At 41.8% G+C, this 21,872-nt stretch overlaps 1 protein-coding gene across 1 annotated transcript in view; it reads left to right on the top strand.

Annotated features, from left to right (window-relative positions):
* igdcc3 (immunoglobulin superfamily, DCC subclass, member 3) overlaps window positions 1–21,872 on the top strand; it is a 67,839-nt gene that overhangs the window by 10,722 nt on the left and 35,245 nt on the right. The window contains exons 3-5 of the mRNA XM_004543237.3: window positions 20,578–20,722; window positions 20,817–20,947; window positions 21,294–21,431. Coding sequence (XP_004543294.1) covers window positions 20,578–20,722; window positions 20,817–20,947; window positions 21,294–21,431 — 414 coding nt within the window. The remainder of the gene's footprint in view (window positions 1–20,577; window positions 20,723–20,816; window positions 20,948–21,293; window positions 21,432–21,872) is intronic.

Below are 21,872 nucleotides of genomic sequence, written 5' to 3'. Positions count from 1 at the left end.
GTAGCTCTTGATCACGCTCCGACCTTCCTGTCCCCACCCCTTTCAATGAGCTCCTGCCTGGGTGACCGCTGAAGCTCCATCCTTACATCCTGTTAGCTCCCTTTGTCTGCAGGCCAAACCCTGCCTTCGATCAACCCCCTCCCTGTTCCACCTCCCTTGCTCCTCCTAGCCTTACCGTGAAGCAAGTGATCTTTTTGTCATATTGATCAGCAAAACATAGCTTTAATATTTTAACATAAAGCCTCTTGGCGGGCTCCTTTGTCTCTTGCCAAATGAGAATGAGTTTAATATAAATATTTTCACTTCCATCCATCCATTCGCTTCCGCTTATCCTTTTCAGGGTCGCAGGGGGCGCTGGAGCCTATCCCAGCTGTCATAGGGCGAAAGGCGGGGTACACCCTGGACAGGTCGCCAGTCTGTCGCAGGGCTAACACATAGGGACAGACAACCATTCACACTCACATTCACACCTAGTGACAATTTGGATTAATCAATTAACCTATCCCCACAAGCTGCATGTCTTTGGACGGTGGGAGGAAGCCGGAGTACCCGGAGAGAACCCACGCAAACACGGGGAGAACATGCAAACTCCACACAGAAAGACCCCGGCCTGATGGTGGAATTGAACTCAGGACCTTCTTGCTGTGCGGCAACAGTGCTAACCACCGTGCCACCGTGCTGCCCCTTTTCAAGGCACCCAAAGCACCCAGCATATTTTCACTTATAGAACAGTAATCCATCTGTATCCCTTTGAAAACATTGCAGACTTGTTGTTGTTGCCCCCTTTCGTGTGGGCAGGTACATAGGCTGATGTTAACTTGAGAGTGCTCCCTCCTGCTGTGTGGTCAGCACTCCTCCATCTGTCTGCCAGCATAGCTCAGATGAACTGATGGAGAAAGAATATCTTTTTTTTTTTGCTCATAACGAGCAAGCTAAACTAATGAGAGCTCTGACCTCGGTTGTGTAATTGCACCAGAAACCGATTATTACTCTGCACCTGCTGACTCAATCTGCAGCTCTCATTGCTTGATTATGAATGCTCAGTTCTGGCTCATTAAAAAATCGGAAACAACAAAGCGGTTTTATTACAGCACGCTATTTTTCTGATTTGAGAGCAGGTTCATTTTCTGAAAGGCAACGACGATGGTCATCTGACTATCTGTAACACGCTCCACTTCAAGTAAAGATGCTGTTTGCTGTCAGCAAGCTAAGTGAACAGCAATACTAAAAACCTCCCGTGGGTAGTTATGCTGACAAACACTGAAACTTGTCCAGCAGTCCTGTGGGGAAGGAGCGGAGTGAATCTCTATTACGTCTGAAGATGGCACGTCACTCACCTAAAAGCGGTGGAAAATCGCCAAGGGATTCCATGCTGCTCATGGCATGCCTTATCATCTTCATTTACTCATTATTAAAAAAAAACTTGGAATTTCTATCCATTTAACAATTTCTGAACCAACAAAATTAAGAGTGCAATGTTTGCCACTGTGCTCAAGTCCTAAGCTGTGCTCAGACGATTTCAGCCATGTACAGAGCACAGACATGCATGGAGAGCTCTAAATATCCACTGTTAGCTGCTCCATCCCATATGGAAAAAAAATAGTAAAAACATATATGATTTACTCATGAAAGTGGCCACTTTCTCATTACTTTCATATATTTTTTTAGTAAGTATACAAAACATACAAGTTTCATTATATAATTTTTCAAGGGATCTTATATGTGTTTTCACTCTTGTATGCTTTTCATACAAGTTTCATACAAGACAGATAAAAACTTTATAAGATTTATATATATCTTTTCCATATGGGATAATGTGAAGGATGAGCTGGATTCAGCATCCTTAAGCTTTAAAAATAACTGCCTGCATAAACAGCATCACTTGGCAAGTGAAGCCCACGAACAAGGAAAAGGATGCAGAAAGGTGTCGATGCCGCTCAGAGACTAAATGTGTTTAACTTAGTCCGCCAGAAACCTAAGAAAAAAACGTACGCACATTGTACACACACACACACACACACGCGCGTGCACCATATGTAACAAATTGATAAAACAGATATCTACGCATACACAAACTTTGCTTCTTTTTGTCAGTGCGCCAACTCTCTAAGCAGCTGCTCTCAGCAGCTGTGTACGCTGTAGCTCATTCAGATTTCATTGTTCTACATATTTCATAGTTCTTTGTGTCTCTGGAAAACACAGACTGGAATAACATAATTTAGAAAGTAAATGCCTCAAAGAAACAGCTCATCGCTGGGTAGATTCTAGACATTATTCGATGTAGATTATTCGATGTGCCTTGAATTTGACAGTGTGGTAAACAAACAAGTGAAAAGGAAGAAACAAAAGGTTAGCTCTAGTCTCAAATTCAAGTTCAACCTGTCTATGACTGTCAGTGGACGTGTACGCGATTCTGTTTGTACGTACATATGGTGCTACCTTTGCTTGTGTGTCTTGATTAAAGTGGCACTCTGTTAATGAAGTCTGCGGCCGTCTCTGGACCACCCCAGCTATTCTCAAACAAACAAATGAATAGGGGGCCTAAAATTCCTTCTGTCTGCTTTTAAGGCTCATGGGAGGAATTCCTGAGTAATAGAGGTGAGAGGTGAAAGAAGAGAGAGCAGAGGCCGGGCCAAAGGTTGGAAGAGGCGGACTAGTCTCCAAATGTGGAATTTTGCTTTGGCCCCACATCATTAAGATTTTATATTATGGTTTGAACCACGTAGGTTTTTGGCTGCAGGAAGTCATTTTTATCAATCGCGTCCTCCCAGGGATAGAAAGATAAGGATGTGTGAGCTTGTTTTGAGCGCGTGTTATGTTGTTCCTGTGATTCCAGGCTTGACGAAGGGCTTGGTTAGCTCTCGCTCCTGCCCCGTCACCGCGCTTCACTACACTTAACAGAGCCTTTATGGCCAGATTGTGCAGTTAAAAGTCTTTACAGGGGTCTGCACCATCCACCAATAAAAACACATAAGGCCCCTCTTTTTGTCTCCTTCTTGGCATGCATTCTGTTTTTGCATCTGTGAAAATGTGTAATAAGGACAAAGACAGGCGGGAGGTGGAGCCAGTTGTGGATATTATTATCGCCCTCTCAGTTTTTCACAAAACACACACACACACACACACACACACACACACACACACACACACACACACACACACACACACACACATGCACACACAGGGGGGCCCTCAGTCCAGTTTTGCATTTTGTTTAAGCAGGGATCAGGAAATCTTTCTGCCAACAAGCAGAAGAGTCTGAGACAAAGGCCTGTCAGTGATGGGCAGGCAGCAGCTCTCCTTTGGGCCTCTGCCATCTCTTTCCCACTATCTCGGCTCTGTTTGTGTTTGTGTGTGTTGGGGTACCTCTCGGAGCAGACCAGCAGCTATTGTCATTTATGAAATGCAGGGGCAGTGGAGTGGCTGGGAACAGGCAGAGGCTGTGGAGATGTTCAGCCTCTGTTGGCTCTGCTTTGTGACGGTGGCCCTGACCGTTTGTTCTCCTGACCAACACAGCTAGCTGTGGCTGAGGCCCCCTTTTGTCACTCCTGACTCTGGGTGGGTGTGTTTCCCCATGCTCCCTCCTGCCTCTTTCTTCCCCCTCTGTTTCGGCATTGACGTAGAAATAAAAGGGTCAGAGGTCATAAGGGGCTGGACGATGAGAGGGGGTCCTTATCTGGGAAACGGTGACCTTTTTGTGTGCACTAGGGCAGAATGCCCCTCCCCTTTTTTCTTTTAAATTCTACTCCCATCACGTTTCGCCTCTTCCAACACTCGGTCTTATTCCCTAGTGGGGACCCATCCCCCTAGTATGATTGCCCCGGGGCAATGGCAGTGACCTTGGATTTGGCTGTGAAATAAAATGACCCAACCCTGCCACTGCACCAGAGAACTAAGCCCGCCCTTTCCCAAATAAGCGATGCAGCAGCCTGTCTTTTTTTCTGTAAATATCAGTAAAGATATTTATTTGTGCCTGTCACATTTTCAGTGTTGCTTTTGCTGATATTTACACGTTTCAAACAATACTGGCTGCAGGACTGATTGATCGATTAATTTATTGATTCAGTAAGAGGGAAGATGATTGATTGATTGATTGAATCTTTATTTTGAACATGTTGAAAAAGTATAAAAAAAAAAATAGAATTAAAAGAGACAAATGAACAAAGCAAACAAAAGGAAAACGAGCAACCACAACTCCAAATAACGTCCATGTTCAAAAAGGAGCAGGAAGAAGCATAAGCTTATTTAATCCCACCCCTTTTCCACTATCTAGTATCAATAGACTACAGAAATACCTCCTTGTAATTACATTATATGTTATGTGTAATTTTTTTTTTTTTTTTTATATATACACATATATGTTTCTATCTATCCATACCTACGTATATACACACATACGCACATATACACATTTTCAATAACCCCATTAACACCTGAAGGATACACAACCTACAACAGATGCATGGCAGTGTTTTACACTGCTCATGCGACGATAATGACTGAGTTGCGCATTAGAGCTATTTTTGCCCTAAAGTGACAGGATTGAGTGACTACACACTACAGCTTTTAAGTCATGACCTCAAAGTAAACATGTCAACTTTATATTGTTGTTTAGTCTAAGAAAAAGGGAATTCCATTCTTAGACATATAAAAAAAATGAGCGCTCTTGCTACTGTAACGTCTAAATGGAACAGATAAGTTGTTTTTGAATTACATGTTGCTGCACAGCCTGCAACCCTGCTTCCATAGATACTGAATTTAATGCTAACCTTTGCTGTAGTTAGATACTTTTGTTATCATGACATCACAAAACTGTGACATAATCGTAAAACATGTTAAAGCTGTCTAATTTCCTTTATATCTGTTTTCAAAAGAGAAAAGAAGTTTATGAGTGTCACAGGAAGTCTGTTGAAATGCTTAAACTTAATTTATCTAAGTTTAATTATCCTTCCTTTCATAGTTTATATAGGCCAGTTTCATATAAAATGAATACTGTAGGGTTCAGCGTACACTCTTCTTCAGCTGACTTTGAGAACTTTTGGCTCTGGGTTCAGACTTCCTGGCCAGCTGGGGCCTTTGTGTGTGCCTACGTGGGTTTTTTTCAGAGTGCTCCATCCAAACACATGCATGTTAAGTTAATTGCTGATTTTAAATTGGCGGCGGAGTAGATGTGAAGTGTGTGCCTTTCTGTGTTGGCCTGTGACAGACTCGCAGCCTGTCCTGGGTCAGCTATTGTCTCCAGCCTCTTACAACTGTGGTTGCAACTCACAGCCTGTGAAGCCATTTGTGCCATTTCTGAGCAGTGCAAATAAATAAATAAATAAAAATAAAATCTAGATAATTAAACTGATTTAAAAAAAATAAAGTGTGTATATTTTCAATAAGTAAACTGGGGTAAGATAAGTTGGGCTGACCAAATTCTTTTGTAACTTTTTCTTTTTTTGCCGTGTTGAAATCCTTTAGCTTCCATGTGAGCATCCATGCATTGTTGTTGCATTTACAGTCAGTCTGAAACGAGGAGTTGTTATAACAGCATAAACTCACTGAGGTCCATAATCTTTACTTTCTTCCCTCTATAACTACACGTATTTGAAGCGTTTGGGGGTAAAAGCCTGTCAGGCTCCACAGTGTGTGCAGAGTTGGTCGTCAGGGATAAAACGAATTCCACAGGAACCAATTAGAAGCGGCTACTGCTGGCATAGGATGAAAGATTTCTGAGATGGCCAGTTTCCTGCTGGCAACCTGTTTGCAGTGTCTATAGTTCTGTTAGCTTTGTTCTGTATGACTTTGGGGAAATCTAATAATTGAAAAATGCGCAGTTTCATTACAATTTTGCATTATAAATTATGAGTTCTGCTGTTTAGAGTGATTTCTCGTCAGTATACATTAGATACAGAGCAGTCGAGGTTATAGTAGAACATTTTCTTCCGCTGTTGTGAACTGATAGTCCACAGGTTTTGGACACTGGGTTGTATGAAATAAAGCATTTGAGAATGCCAACACATTATACAAGTGCGGATGATGCTCAGAGACTTATAAAATCTTTGAGCATTTTAAATGATTTAAAACGGGGGGAGGGATGAAGAAAATATTCCTAAGGCCACAGCAAAACAAGCCGCGTGAAAATCCAAGCAGGGAATAGGTGAGACAGATGAAAGTGGAGCGCAGCAGGAAGTGAAATAGGTGGAGCATGTGGCGGTGGTCTCGAGTGATCCCTCGGCCTCTCCGGCTCTGAAGGCTGGACCTTGAACCAGGAAGGAACATTCCATTCCGATGCTGTGCCGGGACCTCTGACCCCCACAGCTTTGTTTTCAGGGCTGATTTCGACAGTCACCAGGGGTACAAGGCAACATCGGGCTCACTTAGCTCAAAGAAGCACGTCTCTGCCGTTTGAACATGCCGGAAAACTGCTCCCCCGACCCCGGGCTCGTAATTCATCTCTGTAACTCGCACATTACCTTCGCTTGCGATCAATTAAATGATCTGACAAGGACATGTGCGCAGGATTGCGGTCAGAGACTGCACATACAATACGTTGACCTGCCGCTTTCCCTTAACATGAAGGTGTGTTTCACTCTGAAAGGATCAATGGAACATTTAATTTCCAATCCTCAAGTGACGGAGCTGAGAGTGTCGGATCCTTTGCAAGAGCTGTTTTATAAAATTCGTCTTTCAGTGAGCGCTGCGAGGCGAGATGTGTTTATTTTGTAAACTTATAAAGAATTTGTATCATCCGTCTGAATGCAGTCTTTAATCATTTTTATGAATGTATCTCAGATTTTTTTTTTCTTTGCAGAAGTGGTTTCATGTCATGTGTTAGTAAGTCATAAGGCAGACCATTTCATTGCCACAGCTTGAAAAGATGAAACATGACACTAGCGGTGTAATGGCCCTCTCCATTTTCCAGCATGGGCATTATTTGTGAGAGGTAAGACAGCTTTAGAGGGTTAGGCGGCTGATGGTGATTTGGACGCGTCGGTGATATGTGCTTATGTCTGACAGCTTATAGTTGTGCCCCTCCTATCCACTGCAAGGAACAGATGAGATGAGAGCATGACTGTCAACAGAGTCCATGTTACAGGTTGCTTTTGCGTTCTTTGTCAGTGGACATAAATTATATGAATACTGAAACACTCGTGTTTTTGAGAGGGATTTCCTCAGACAGGACTCTTGATTAAAGACGCGTTTTACAGCATGTCACAAAATTTCACCTTAAAGAAGTGATCTCAGTGGAAAAGAAATATCAACTGAGTATTCTTAGTGCTATTAAATTAATCAATCGGTGGCTTTCCATATTCCCGGGTGAAGATTAATCGACCATAAATATAATCTGTAATTGCAGCCCAGAGGCGTGCTCCTGACAGGAGACTATATAGGGAAGTTACTAAAATTATCCCTCTCGGCTGCTCGAAAACACAATTAATCATTGTGATCTTGCGTTAATCCTCACTGATTGACAGGAATTTGATTTACAGGAATCACTGTAAAGATAAGGCCTTCATTTAATTTCATTGTTCACTGGACCTCAGAAACAAAATATTTCTCTCAATTTATGTAAATCCAAAGCTGCTCTTTGTTTATTCGGGCCCCGCATGTAGTGTCGCGTTATCAGATGGAGCAAATTGTCGCTGAATGTAGTGTCTGCACAGGCTTTGTTTGCACCCGCTATAGGTAGCGGCAGAGACAAAGGGCTTTCATTTCTCACCCACCGTCTTGTAACACTAAGTGGTCGTGACAGGCTCTGCACTTGCCTTTCCTCCCTGTCTCTGCTCCTCTTCTTCCTCTGTGGTAATTTTTTTCTCATGATTTCACGTGAGCTAAGCTCCATGCGGTGGGCGTGGCAGGGGGAGACACACATGTGCGTACAAAGGGGGCTATGGTGGGGGGGAGGTTACTGACTGCATATTATCATGGATTCATCGGGCTCAGGGTGGAGGCGAGCATTGGGGGCTGGGTTCCCTGAATGAGCAAGGGGCAGTAATATCCCTGGTGACCGCAGTCAGCTGGCAGCATGAATGGAGGAAAGAAGGGAGGGTTAAAAAGATAGTCAAAAGAGAGGAATGGGAGGCAGGCTTTGAGTTTCCAGGCATCTCACCGAGAGGATGTGTTGGTGTCAGTGACTCAGTATTGGAAAACGAGGTGATGGCAGTTTTCCATACATTAGCAGCACCTGCTGTTACCTAAGATGCTCCTTAGGCTTTAAAAGCTGCTGTGACATTATTCCCTATTGCTTCTCTTCCTGTTACGCAATATTTTCCAGTCTTCAGCGCATACATTTTTTTCATCTCTTTCAGTGCACATGGATATGTGTGTGCGTATTGCTGTGAGAAGTTAAGAACAGCACAAAGCAATTGCTAGAAATATCTTCCACCAATCTTGTCGCCGTGATTGATGTCACAGCATCTCTTCTTGGAGTAATTGAGCTGATATTTACAGCATTCAGGGTCTGATCTTTTTTCTCTCAGTCTTTTCATCCTCCATTTAGCTCAGCATCAGGCAAAGCCCAAAAAGAAGCAGGCGGTTTACCCAACCAGCACTGTTATGTTTTCTTTTCTCTCATGTCGTTCTCATCAGTGTATCCCCCCCCCCCCATCAATGCATCTCTCTTTGCCATGCACTTGATGGCAATGTGTTGCCCAGGATTGTGATTAATGGCCACAATTCAGCCTGATAAATTCTCCTGAGTGGGTGCCAGTTGGCTTACGCAGAGAAGAAACTCATTACTGCTGTCAGCTGAGCTGACGGCATAGAGACGGGTGTGAGCAATTGTACATGTGCTCGTGTGCGTGTCCGTGCAAGGGAGGGAGAGAAACTAATTTCTGTGCATGTTACTGAGTCTCTTCACCTTTTTTCATATAGAAGCCATCATGCGTGAATAAGTGTGTCCACGTGTTTTAAGCTGAGGGTAAAAGTGACAGCGTGTCCCAGGGCTGGTGTCTAAGTAACATGGATCATTTCTGAGAAATGAACGAGCCTAACTCACCGCACACAACCACCACAGCTTCAGGTCTTTAATGGACAATCTCGTGCACACCACTGCTTCATCAAACAACCATTCTACTTTATAATATCTTAGATATACTTGGCATATATATGTATTCTTATTTTTATAATCTGCCATTCATAAAAACAGTCTCTAATCGCTACTAAGATGCACAAAACAGGTGATTTAAATATTACGTCTTTGTGTCCTCTGTTAAAGTAATTTCTTGTTAAATAATGGACAAAAAATCTTTTTAAAAACTATAATTACCTCTCTATTCTTATTGATGAGGATGTGATGGTGAGAGAGTGAAGCAAGAATGAAGATAAAAAAGGAAGAAAGATGTCTAAAATGAGAGTAAGTCTGCACAGTACGGATAAGCAAATGCATGTGTCTTTTCCCTGTGAGATAGCTATCTACATTCACTGACACCACAAAGGGGGGAAAATGAAGACTTGAGGACGTACAGACAGACCGCATGGATGAAAATTAACTGCATGTGTGGCTTTGCTGTATAGTTCAGGACACTGAGTCATGATTGGAAACAATATAAAGTTATTCTATTTGTTTGGTGCCTGCAAAATATACATAGTGTCAGTATATTGCTCTAGATTCTTTTTCTAGTTTTCTGTCAAACATTTTTTTAAATCAAATTATTTGCTTTAAACACCAAATACATGAATATTTGAAAGTGACAATGGCAGGTATGGACTTGCAGAGATTTAAAAGATGCAAAGATATCAGCTTGTTGGACAGCTAACTAAGAGTACATGGTTGGAGTTGGTTCACTGAGGGGTTTCACTCTGTGTAGCATCACTATGATATCGTTCATTGTTGGAATACTCTGATGTGCTACATAAAGCAAATATATTTTAATGTCAATGAGAAGAAAATGCTGAAATCAGCTTCTTTTAAGTATATTTACATGTTATTTCCATATAACATAATTATGATGTTATCTAAATTCTCCATTAATGCAGACAGTCACGAGAGACCTTGTTCACAGATCTGTTTAACAATTAAAATTTTGTATTTTTGAGAAGTTACATTGAAATCCTGGAAACCCATCCATTATCGTCTCTGGGCACCGCTTCTCGTGTAACCAGTCGATATCAGGGCAAAGAGTTACAGTTCTGTGAGTCAGCCATTATTTATGAATGCAGATAGAGTAAGAAAAAAAAAGCCAATAAAAGATGAATTATTTCAGTAGATGTATCTTTTTTTTTGCTGTCTACAGTGGCTGTTTACCTGCTTTCAGGCAAAGCCCACTCATACACTGAATGGAAAGCAGCCACATAAATCTTGTTTATAGTAAATTATAATTCAGTCTTGGGAAATTTATGGGTCTTAATGCTGAATCTAGAAAAGCATTAGTGCTTATATTTGCTGTTGACGCCGTTATTGTTTTGTATAGCTTCAAGAAGCGATCGATCCTAACAAGAATCCATATTTTGCTGATTTAGCTTTAGCTTGTGCAAAGAAAAATCCTTTAAGGTTTTTTCTGATCCACAATGTTGGGGGAAACAAAAAGTGGATGTATTGGAAACCCCGCAAGCAGGATTAAAACTCTAAATCTGTCACAGTGACTGATTTGTTTCGGGTAACTTTTCGCGGGTTTGCATGTTTGGAAGCTGTGATGTGATAAATTCCCAGTGGTAACTGCACAACTGGGGGCCCAGGCCAACTGGACCTCCCTTTTGGGACTTCTGTTGTGTTGTAAGGGATGGAGTGATGCAGAGGTGAGATTTACACAGCCGTTTTAGCCATTTGGGGAGCAAGCATTTAAGGGTGCTATGAGATGCAGTGGAGCGCACGGACCGGTCCCGCCCTGCGTCTTTCAGATTTCCCATGGGAGTGCCAGATGTGGGGTCATCCATCTACTCAGGGTTCAGACCAAGCGCCTCCCTTCAAAGTCATTTTCAGATGTGTAGTTAATGCTGCGTGCTGCACTCTCAGAAAGCAGCACATACACACACGTTCATATGTATCTAAAAAAATTCTAATTTTACATTTGTGTTCTTTTCATCAGCATTCTGTTATCAAGACACAGCAGCACAAATTAAAAAAAACCTTTTCGTGGGAGATTCATCGTGGCCTCTTCAGCGTGGCTTACCAACCCAACAGTTGTCCTCTAATGAGGGGGAAGTAATGAGTGTTAGACTGAGGAGAATTGTGATGCCAAATGTTCACCCAGGTTGTTATTCAGAGCCTCTGCTGTCCGAGGTCCTCGCTCATTTCTGGCTTCACAAAACAAGAGGCGTAGACCATCCAAAGAGGAATTTAGTGGCATTTCCATTTGAATATAAATCTCATTTAACCCCAGATAACTCTAAACGTTGGAAAATATTTCAACAAACGGCAAGTCAAGGATTAAGAATTGTAGAGTTTTACTTTTGTGCAGAGAGCATACGGCGAATGAGCTGAATGGAGGACAGCACATAATTCATGCAGCTATGTGGCTGATAGGAGAGGCGACTCATTTGAATTCTGAAGCACAAGTATTGGTGATAATTAGATATGTGACTTCTGGGGAAGAAGACAATTGCATGGAGAAGACATATGGTGCTTCCCAGCAATAATCAGGTGTGAAAAAGATTGTAGACTCTTTTGTCTTTTTTACTGTCAGCAATAAATGTGCGGCGAGTAGGAGGTTTAACAAAAAAAAGAAAAAATCAACTGGAAAACATGAAAATCATCACGATGCTTACGGCATGAGTGGAACTGCGAGTGAAATGTATTCCTCTACGACTAAATGAATTTGAGGACGCTTACGAAAAAGCGCCCATTGTTCCCTGAAACGCTCCAGAGAAAGGAATTTCATTATGTTTAAGGATTTACTTTCAGCTGCCTCGCAAGTTAAGGAAAAAGTCAGACATTAACAGCCCAAAACCTGACCCGCTTTCAACTGTCTGCTCATTTTTCTTTTATTATCTTCTCCGAAAAACTGAATATGCTTTTCTGCGAATTATCTATAGGACTGTACTGTAAAGGTACAAAACATCTAGTTTCCTCCCATGCATCCTGTATCAACATAAGTAAGCTGAATAATGATTTTACCTTGGACCAGACTGCTGGTACTTTTATTTAGTTTTTTTTTGAGCCATATGAATTAATGTGTTTGAGGCCATCACACATAATAACATGGTAATGTGTCCGAGGGATAAACAAAGAAGTGGGTCAAGTTAAGCAAGAAGAGATCACATTCTTTAAGAGAGGCTCTACTAATGGGAGAAATGTTCATTCACTGACCCGTTTGTGTCCTCATGTCCTCTTTAACTATTCATTTATTTGATCTTTTTCTTAATCTAAATTTAGATTGTGGACAAGAGGCACAAACTCAAGTCAAGACGAATGTTATTCATATCAGAGACAGCACAGGGGCTCACTGGTTAGTGATTTTGGTTCCCTGTGTTCGGGTTTCTGGTCCTTTCTGTATGGTATTTATGTGATGTCTGATGTTTTCACATTTTCTCTGAGCATTTGTTTTCACGCACGACCACAAAAAGCATTCTCGCCTATTTATGGCCCCAGAAACTTTCGCGCATGAGATTCTAAATATGAAGAGTTTCATTTCCTGGTTAAATGAACATTACACAAAAATACCCTGGGGGGGTCCCCATCCTTGGATTCTTGATTCAGATATGCAAAAAAATAACATTTAACAGGGAAAGACTGATAAAAACAAAACTCAGAAAGAGCAACAGACAGTGGCAATATAGTGGAAAATATGAGCAGCATATCAAGGAGGACGCCAAGCTGCTTCCAAACTGAACAATTATGCAAACATGACTTGAGTCACAGCACCTCCTCTACACTTTGAAGACCTGGAAAGCGAGCACAGATAATGTTTCTCTTCATGTGTGATGTGTGAAGTGGAGCTCTCCTTCACCATGTACTCTAGTGGCATCACTGCTGTGTTCATTCCTACTTAAAGCAAGACAGGGTGGCTTGGTGCCATGCTTTAATCCTATAACTCAGTTCTCCTCTTCTATACTCAGCAGGAGGACAGAATACAAAAGTGCACAAAATGTAAGCACGCAAATAAAGACGGCCAGCAGGGCCAAACCTTATTAATGCTTTGGCTAACGGCTAAAACTGCGTTTTAGTCACACGACAGGCAGAAATGTGCGTTTGCATTCTTTTTGGCAGCTTTGTAAAGCCGTGTGTATCTGTGGTCCTCTTTGATAAATCTCAATCACTGTGAAGCTGCATGCATGTGATCAAGACTGATTTCCATCCCAATCCCACAAGTTATTAGACTCACCCATGAAAACAGCAGCAAAGAAGAAACACAATTTCATGGAATGTGATTTTTTAAATGATCATTGGAAAATTGGAGAAAAAGAAAGGTGGTTTTCCGGGATGATAAAAAAACATTGAACAAAAACCACCAAAGACTAAAAAAAGGGACTGAGGTTATTAACTGTGTAAGCTCAGAGCAAAGGACTCTGGCAGATGTACAAAAGAAATGGTCACAGTAGGAAGAGAGGCAAGCAAGGTCATCAGACCAGTGAATGATTAGTATGCACAGCTGCAGCTATTTACACCCCTAACAATTAGCATTAAAAATGTATTACTAATAACATTATAACCAATAAAGAAATTGGCCACTTTGTTTCTGTTTTTACTTCATTCTTTGTCTAATTCACCACGTCAGGCTTAATCTCTAAAAAGGTTTAGATGGTGTGAATCATGCATTAAATGCACACAATCTAATTACACATTCTTTCTTTATGAATGCCATTTCACGTGTGGGAAAAAGCATACGCATGGTTTTTGTGCATACTCATCATTTATTCATCCAGGCCCTTGGGCTCTGTGTCTGAGACGATAAACAGTGCACACTGGATGAACCCCCGCGAGACCCTGCGTCACTGTTATTGATATACTTTCCTCTCCTGCGAGTGTGCGAGGGTCCTCTAGTGTCCGGATGATGCAAATTTTATCACCGGGGGTGGGGGGGTGTTTGCCCTAAAAATAAGCTGCAAAGGCACCAACTGCGCACGCATCCTTCAAGTGGAATTATAATTATTAGAGTACAAACAACAAAACGTCCACGCTATCCACAGCTGCCCACGTGCATGTCCAACAGAGTATAATCCAGGCATTGGGCGACACTGAGCCTGGACATGTGCTCATGCGATAAAAGAACAAGCTTAGGCCCATGCACCTGCATGTTAAAGAGAGACAGCTGTTTTCTAGAATAAACAACGTAAGTCTTTGGAAAGCCGGCTGCGATGGTCATGAGAAGATGTTTGAAGTTTTTTTAATGAGTGTGGAGTTTTACGCTTAGTTTGGCCTTAAATGTTACAAAAGGCCCACTTTTTTTTTGTTCTCTTGCATCAAATCCCTTCTTAATTGCTCGCGAGTCTCTGAATACACAAAATTCTTATTTGGCAGTTGTTATTTTCCTCAATCAGTAAAAAGGAAACGGTATCAACAAGGTTGACAGCTACAGGGAGAAGGAGTTGCAGTTAATTTCAAATCAGTTCTACTTTTCTTGTTATGGGCTTGTCTGTTATTTTAGCCTCCTTTCTCTGTTGTCCTCACTCAGCCCTCTCACTCTCCTCTTGTCTCTCCTGCTTGTCTCTAATCTTACCCAAGCTGTGCCTGGGAATTATTTGAATAATCCCCTAATTTACAGCATCTGCTCTCTTTAATTAGGGTCTACTTGCAGTAGTGAGCATGGAGATTTGGGGCTAAGGTCTAGAGTGGGAGTGCAAGGGGGGTGTTGTGGGTGGAGCAGAGGCAGGAGAAATGTGGACGAAACGTGGAAAAAAATGGACAGTATTTAGTTTTGGGAAACACCTTTTTTGATACAAAAATACTAACTGGCATTTTTTACAGACTCGGGACTAATTGAAATTTTTGTCCCAGGCTAATTGTAACAAAGTGACAAAAGATTTAATTTAAAATTAGTTCTTCACTAAGTTTTCGGTCACGTGTAGACAAAGATGGGTTCATCCTTTCAGTTAGTTCCCTTGTTTATACCTGAAGGATTCATAGGTCACTAGTAAGTGGCTTAACAAAGTAACAAAACATTCTTCTGAAAGGTTTTGTTACTTTGTTACATTTGGTGCTTCTGAAAAAGCAGCCAGTGTCAAGGAACTGTTACATGAGTTGACTTGAAAAAAAAAAAGACAAGAAAGTCTGACTTCTTGGAAGCAATATTTTGCATTGTACTGTAATTCATTAATTGACTAATTTTTTTAAGGTCTTCATCGCCAGGTAATACAGTACAGTGCTGTGAGAAATTACTGTATCTTTCAATTCATTGTCACCAGACTGGCTTTAATTCCCTCAAACTTTAGCTGTCTAACTGTGAAAATGATTTTATTCATCACTTTTTCTGGTCATCATATTTTGTCATCGTTCTTGTCATGATTTATATTGTCTCATTCTCCTGAGGGATAACTCTTGTAGGACTGCTGCTCTCTCTACCTCCGACAGGGACCCCTAATAGCAGCCATCAATCTTAATATGTTTAACACTATTGATCAGCACAACAAACTGCACACAATCACACCACCGGAAAGCCAAACAAGCCTGCAACACAATCAGAGAAGACCATTATAATCTTATTAAAACTGTTGTGTAATGTGAGAGGGGCAGAGTTCACATGTTTAGCTGTTAGAAAAGCAAAGAAAAGGTTGGTAATTCCCTCTAAGAAAAATTACACTCAAAATTGAAGTGGACACAATGCTTAGTTTGTATAAATTTTAGCTAATCTCTGTGTTTTTTCAATGCCATCTGTGCACAAAGGCCTCATACCTTGGTGTTTGATTCAATTACAAGACTATGACTCATTCTCCGTCTATATGGAGCAGAGTCACACTGCGCACTGTGTTAGCGGTGTGGTCCTGGAAATGTAGTGTCAGTCTGTTGAGTGGTTTACCAACTGCTGTGTTTCAAGCTGAGATTTGAAGGGATTTAATTTTGTTTTCATTTTAGTCGTCCGCTGATATTTATTAACCATAAAAATCCGATTTGTAGGTGATATCACAAAAAAATTAAAAAGGTAAACAGGGCCTTTTTCTTCTCAAAATGGAGAGTGAAGCTGACAGAAAAAAAATAAGAGGATCGTACACATGCAAATTGCCTTATAAATCTTGTTACCCATATAGTATATTAGTTGGAGTACTTGTCATATAAATGATCAATCAGTTTGGATTCTCAGCTTCACATTCATGTGAACATCTGGTACTTCTGGGCTCAGGTGGCAGGTGTTGCACCTCAGCTCATGCTTTTGCTCCTGCAGGTTCTGATGTTCATGTGTCGGCTTGAAGCATTAATGGAGGGAAATAAGTGTGTGTGTGTGTGTGTGTGTGTGTGTGTGTGTGTGTGTGTGTGTGTGTGTGTGTGTGTGTGTGTGTGTGTGTGTGTGTGTGTCAGAGGCAGATAGACAAGACCAGGTGTAGCCCTACGTATCGTAGGTGATAAGCATCACACACCACAAACCAAAGCCTGATAGCGGGACTGGTGAGAAAGAGGTGGGGGGGCTAGTGGGGCAGGGAGCTAATAAAATATCACATCTGCATTAAAATGCCAAGTCCAGGGTCCCAGCACACGGCCTGCTTTTTCAGGGATACCTATTTAAAGGCCGTGGAAGCACGGACTCTGCACGCCGTTATAGCGGCGTACATGTACACCATCTCCATTATTTATGGGTCTCATCTCTGGTTTACTGAGTTGGGGGTGGGGTGGGCACTGCAGTCATCACTGCCGCTTCAAACAACATGTGCTTAATGATGTCACAGACTTGAGAGGACCCGAGGGGGTGGGGAGAGAGGTGCGATGAAGAGCTGGGAACGGTTAAAATGTGGAGTGGGGCAGGAGGGTGGCCGCAGGCAAATGGAAGGAAGGGCAATGACATTACAACATAGGGGTTCACCGGAGAAGCTTTTTCACGACAGCTGCTGTTTTGAACAGTACTGCAGGATATCTGCCCCTCTGCTAGCATCATTAGCGCTGTCATATCACTGAACACCCACATGTGACCACAGGTGCTTGGAAATCATGAAAATTTCTCATCTGGCTGCCTGATTTAGTTGTTGCAGTTGGAGATGCCAAAAAATAAGGTAGTTTTGGGCAGTTTTTAGTAATGGTGTTAATTATTATCTGTGGAGTATTTGTGTGAGTGTTTCACAGAGCGATAAAGAAATGGATCATTACTTGGGGCTATTAGCCAAAACTTCACCAGTAGGGTCATTTCAGTAATCACCGTTTAATCTACGTTTCTTCATTAGATAGATACAAGCTGCTCACATGACAGAGCTAAAAATCTGCTATCGAAACGTTGAAGCCATTGTACTTGGTTTTCTCATTTAGCATCATCATCATCGGCCCTCAAGTCTGATAGTCAGCGATGGTATATTTTCACTTGCTTTCATATTTCATCCTTTGTGCGTCTTTGTGGGAAAGCGGGGGTGACATTTTTTCCTTTCAAAGAGATTTTCATGTTAATTTCTGCCCGATTCCGATTTATTGTTATGCGACTTCATGGTAAATTGTGCAAAACGCAGCAGGACAGTGCCAGTCACTTTTGACAAGATCTGATTTACAGCTTAGCTCCTTGTTTCACATTTCCTCTCTGTGACCTTCCCTCATATTACTCCCTCAATCATTCTTTTGTGGTTGTCACCGAGAAACTGTCAAACATATGTTCGAGGAGTGATCTCCTCACTGTGCGCCTGTGTATGGATTTCCATTTAGTATGCACCCCAACCATTCTTTCCCCTATTGCAGTAATTAGACCTGCTCCATTTAAGCCGGCGGCATCACGCTGGTAGTGGACAGTCTTTAATCATGTGAGAGTGTCTGTCAACACTTAGCAGAGCAGGAGATAGACAAACAATGGCAGAACAGGTTTTGTTGGAGGTGTGTGTTTGGATGAGTAAAATGAATTGTTGTTGTCTACTGCTTTTATTGTGCTTTGAGCACAAGGAGGAGGTTTGATAGGGTTGTGTGTTTGGATGTCTTCGTATGCGTTTGCTATAGCTTTGCTAAATCACGTTGATCTGCTTCTGCAGCATACACCATAAAAGTCAACTAAAGTGCAGATTATAAATGGCTGTTTTTCTTTAGAGTTAATCAAATTCTCTGCCGCATGCATTCATTTGTGGGTGTGACCCCGCTGTGATTTTTGAAATTGTGTCTGATTTTGCGAGGGTTCAATAATAGGAGGACTGTGGGCCTCTTAGAGAGACTATGTTTTATGCATGAGGGCAAAGGGTGGGGCCCGTTAGGGGGTTGTGTCAGTGGACACACACAACAGCCAGATCAGCAGACATCCTGACTACTTGGCAGAGATGCACAAGAAAGACTTCTATAGACACTGGTCCTCCTTTGTCCTGCAGCATTCAAGTGCCTCAGTGTTCCCAGTACACACGGACAGTGCACACAGCTGTGTGCGTGCATGCCTGTATCTTAATTTGAGACTTTATTCCAGGACAGCGCTCGTCTTGCATCATATCGGTCACCTTGACCTTCTTGTTTTCCGCACATTGTTTTTCTGAAGGATTTCTAGCCATTTCACCTAAGCGTCCTTCATCAGCAGTGGCAGCACCTTCAGGGCTTTAATTCAGTGCCTTCTGCCAGTCTTTCTGCCCCAGGCTCAGTATGACAACAGGCCAGGGCAGAACGTATTGTTGATTGCTTTTGTCTAGAAATGAAGTGCAAGCCCATAAAAGTGTTTCTATGGGGCAACTTGAAATATACAATAATAACTTCTGACAACTTTACAGTGGGTTTTCATCATTTTATAAACTGAAGTGTTCCCAAGCTTGCAGTTTACTGTGTCAGAAGGAAGAATTGAAAAAAAAGAGCTGAAATGGACCATAATGGTGATTTGGTGATAAAATACTTCCGATGCTCTCGGTGACTTTAAAGCCACGTATGCTTCAGAGTGATGTTACATTTATTAGGTAGGGCATTGTGAGGGCCGTGTGGCCCTTTGAGACTGACGAACAAACTGAATTACCCCAGTAAAAATGGACCGCTGCTTTTGTGAGGCCTTATCATTTCTTAAGAGAAATGATTTCACATGGTATCTTCAGAGAAATATGCTACAGCTTCATAAGTCATGGCTTATGAAGAGCGAACTACTGGAAGAAAAGTAGATTACCATGGTTTAATTTTCATTAGAGCGCCATGCATCTATTCCAAGATCTAAGGTCAAGTCGTGTTTGAGAATGCCACGCTTCTCATTAAGCTCTGAAATGTAATAATCACAGTGTTGCAGCCGCTGGTATAAAGTAGTGCTTCTCTAAATGAAGTATCCACTCTCTCTCTGTGCTCTCATCCTTCAGCATCAGTGGTTAAGGTTTGTTTTCTTCATTTCTATATGCTTATTTTAAACTATACATATTTCTTTTCTGGTTCTGCACAACAGGAAAACCTTGACAACATTCAAAGTGCACACAGTCCGTAGTTCAGTACAACAAAGTTAATGCTACACCAGCCCAAGAAGTCAGAGAAAGAACTACCAGACAGCAACCAAGCATAAATACGCTTATTATGTATTGCTGCCTGCAAAATAAAGGTCCTGCAAGTAATAATTTAATGCAGGCTACATGTTGGAAGGGGGTGGGGGGGGGGGGGGTCTTATGAAATAATAAGGGGTCTGTTCCCGTTGTTATGCTAACAGTTTTCGGAGAAACCCCTCTTCCTCCAAGTTAATTATGGTTGACATTTAAATGCACTTCTGTTGAAGAAGGTGGGAGAATTGTGGAAGAAGAGGGCCTCTCTCTAATTGAGTTTGTTGCTGGCTCCACCTTCGATGCCGCCTTTGTTCTGCAGGGAGTGGATATGTGAACTGCAGCTGAATGAGGCTCTCTGTGGGGATATTGATACTAGCTTGGCTATATGGTGCTGGCCTTATCTATGTTGTCTTTATTTGCGTTAGCATCCATTTTGGAAACATATGTTTCTTACCTGCATACAAAATGTTTCATCAGCTGCATATGAAGGACAGGCACAGTGGCAGCAGAAAAATGTATCACATCCTCTCAAGCAGGTTGCATGCTCTCACAGAAATAGCTATGCTTTTACTTCTTGAATGTGTTTCATTGTGTTGTTATTTGTAGGATTGTTTTCTTTTACAAAAGCTTCCTTTTACACATTTGTAGTGATGTCAGAAACGTTCTGCTTGTCTCTGAATTGGCTTATGTGAAATAGTAAGGTTAGCAGGTAGGTTAAAGCTCTCAACAATGAAGTGCATTTAGTGAATCAGTGCCATTTTGTGCAAAAACCCAAGTATCTCTGTCAACAGTTGAAGTGTGGATTTTCCATGAAATTGTAGTACTTGCTCTTTATTTGTGAAAAAGCAACACACTAAAAATAAATATAAATACTAAAATAAATTTCCCTTGCAGAAAATGTGCCAGTTGCTCCAAGCATGTTGCAGCACTCCTTTGGTAGATATTCTGTCTCTTTATGTAGTCCAAGATTGGTTCTCTGATGTTGGGATCTGTGGGGGCCACGCCATCTGTTGCAGCGCTGCTTATTTTTTCTGTAAGCAACTGAGCTTATTGCTCTGTAGCTGTTTTGTGAAGCTATGACCTAATATTTCAACTGCTCCTCTTTCTATCTCACAGCCATGGCAGATTTCCACGTCCAACCCGAGTCGGTGCACGCTGAGGAGTCCGGCGTGGCCAGATTCCAGTGCCAGATTCACGGCCTGCCAGAGCCGGTCATCAGCTGGGAAAAAGACAGCCGTCCAGTGGACACCAGTAATGAGAGGTTAGATCAAAATACCACTTGGGCTTCTTGTTTTAAGAAACTGCAGCACTTTGGTTAAAGGTGCCAAGTCTCATGATTTTTTTCTGTCTTTTAGGTACACTCTCCTGCCCACAGGCGTTCTCCAGATCACAGGAGTGCGTGAGGAGGACAGTGGAAGGTTCTGCTGTGTGGCTCATAACAGTGCAGGAGTGAAACACAGTGCTGAGGCACTCCTAACAGTTTCCGGTTGGTATCTATAGTTGAGCACGCATCTGAGTAAACCTCTGGTTTTTTGTTTGTGTGTTGTCATTTGAGGAAAGCCTACATATCCTCACTGTAAATTGACTTTGGTTTAAATGAGCTTTCTTTATTCGGATCTTTAGTTTTCTGTATCACTGATCAAATACAGTCACTTAATACGCCTCTGCTTATCTGTATAGCACATTTCCTAGACTTTTCCAAACCTATTGTCCTGCTGCCAGATCTAAGAGATACAGCATATTGAGCTAATGCACTTGGAGAAATCCAATTAAAAGAAGCTATCCATCATGCTCATTCCAATCTTGAATTCTCGTCTCCCTTTTCCCTTCAGGCTCTCAGTCATCTGTTTACAAAGAACCTGTCATCGTGGTCGGTCCAGAAAACCTAACCCTCACTGTTCACCAAACGGCTATCTTGGAGTGTGTTGCCACTGGATACCCTCGGCCCATTGTGTCATGGAGCAGACTAGGTGAGAAAAAAGTCCTGATCAGATCAGACCTGGTGTTCTTGTTTTTGTGTTTGAGAGATTAGGTGGCATTTGTGTGTTCTGTCTTCCACTGTGAAGTATACAGAGCCAGACTGATATATCAGTCGATACTGGTTATTCACTGATATCGATATGGAATTCACTGGCATCAGCATTTATGGCAGCTGATAAATCGAAACTTAAAAAGTTTAACAGCATGTGCAAACAAGCTGATGCTTGCATAGTTTTTCATACTATATCAGATATTCATGTCAGATTTTTAAATCACCAAATATCGGTATCAGTATCGGTCAGTAAAATTCCTATATTGGTCATACTCTACTAGAATATATTTGTTACAGCACAGATCTATTGTGTACACATGAGGCAGTGGGATTGAAGGTTAAGTCTTAGGGCTAAACATGATGTTCGACTCTGTTGCTT

The sequence above is a fragment of the Maylandia zebra genome, linkage group LG1 (genome assembly GCF_041146795.1).
Source record: "Maylandia zebra isolate NMK-2024a linkage group LG1, Mzebra_GT3a, whole genome shotgun sequence".
NCBI lineage: Eukaryota > Metazoa > Chordata > Actinopteri > Cichliformes > Cichlidae > Maylandia > Maylandia zebra.
Note: the sequence above shows the minus strand (reverse complement) of the source record. Positions and strands in the feature narration are given on the sequence as shown.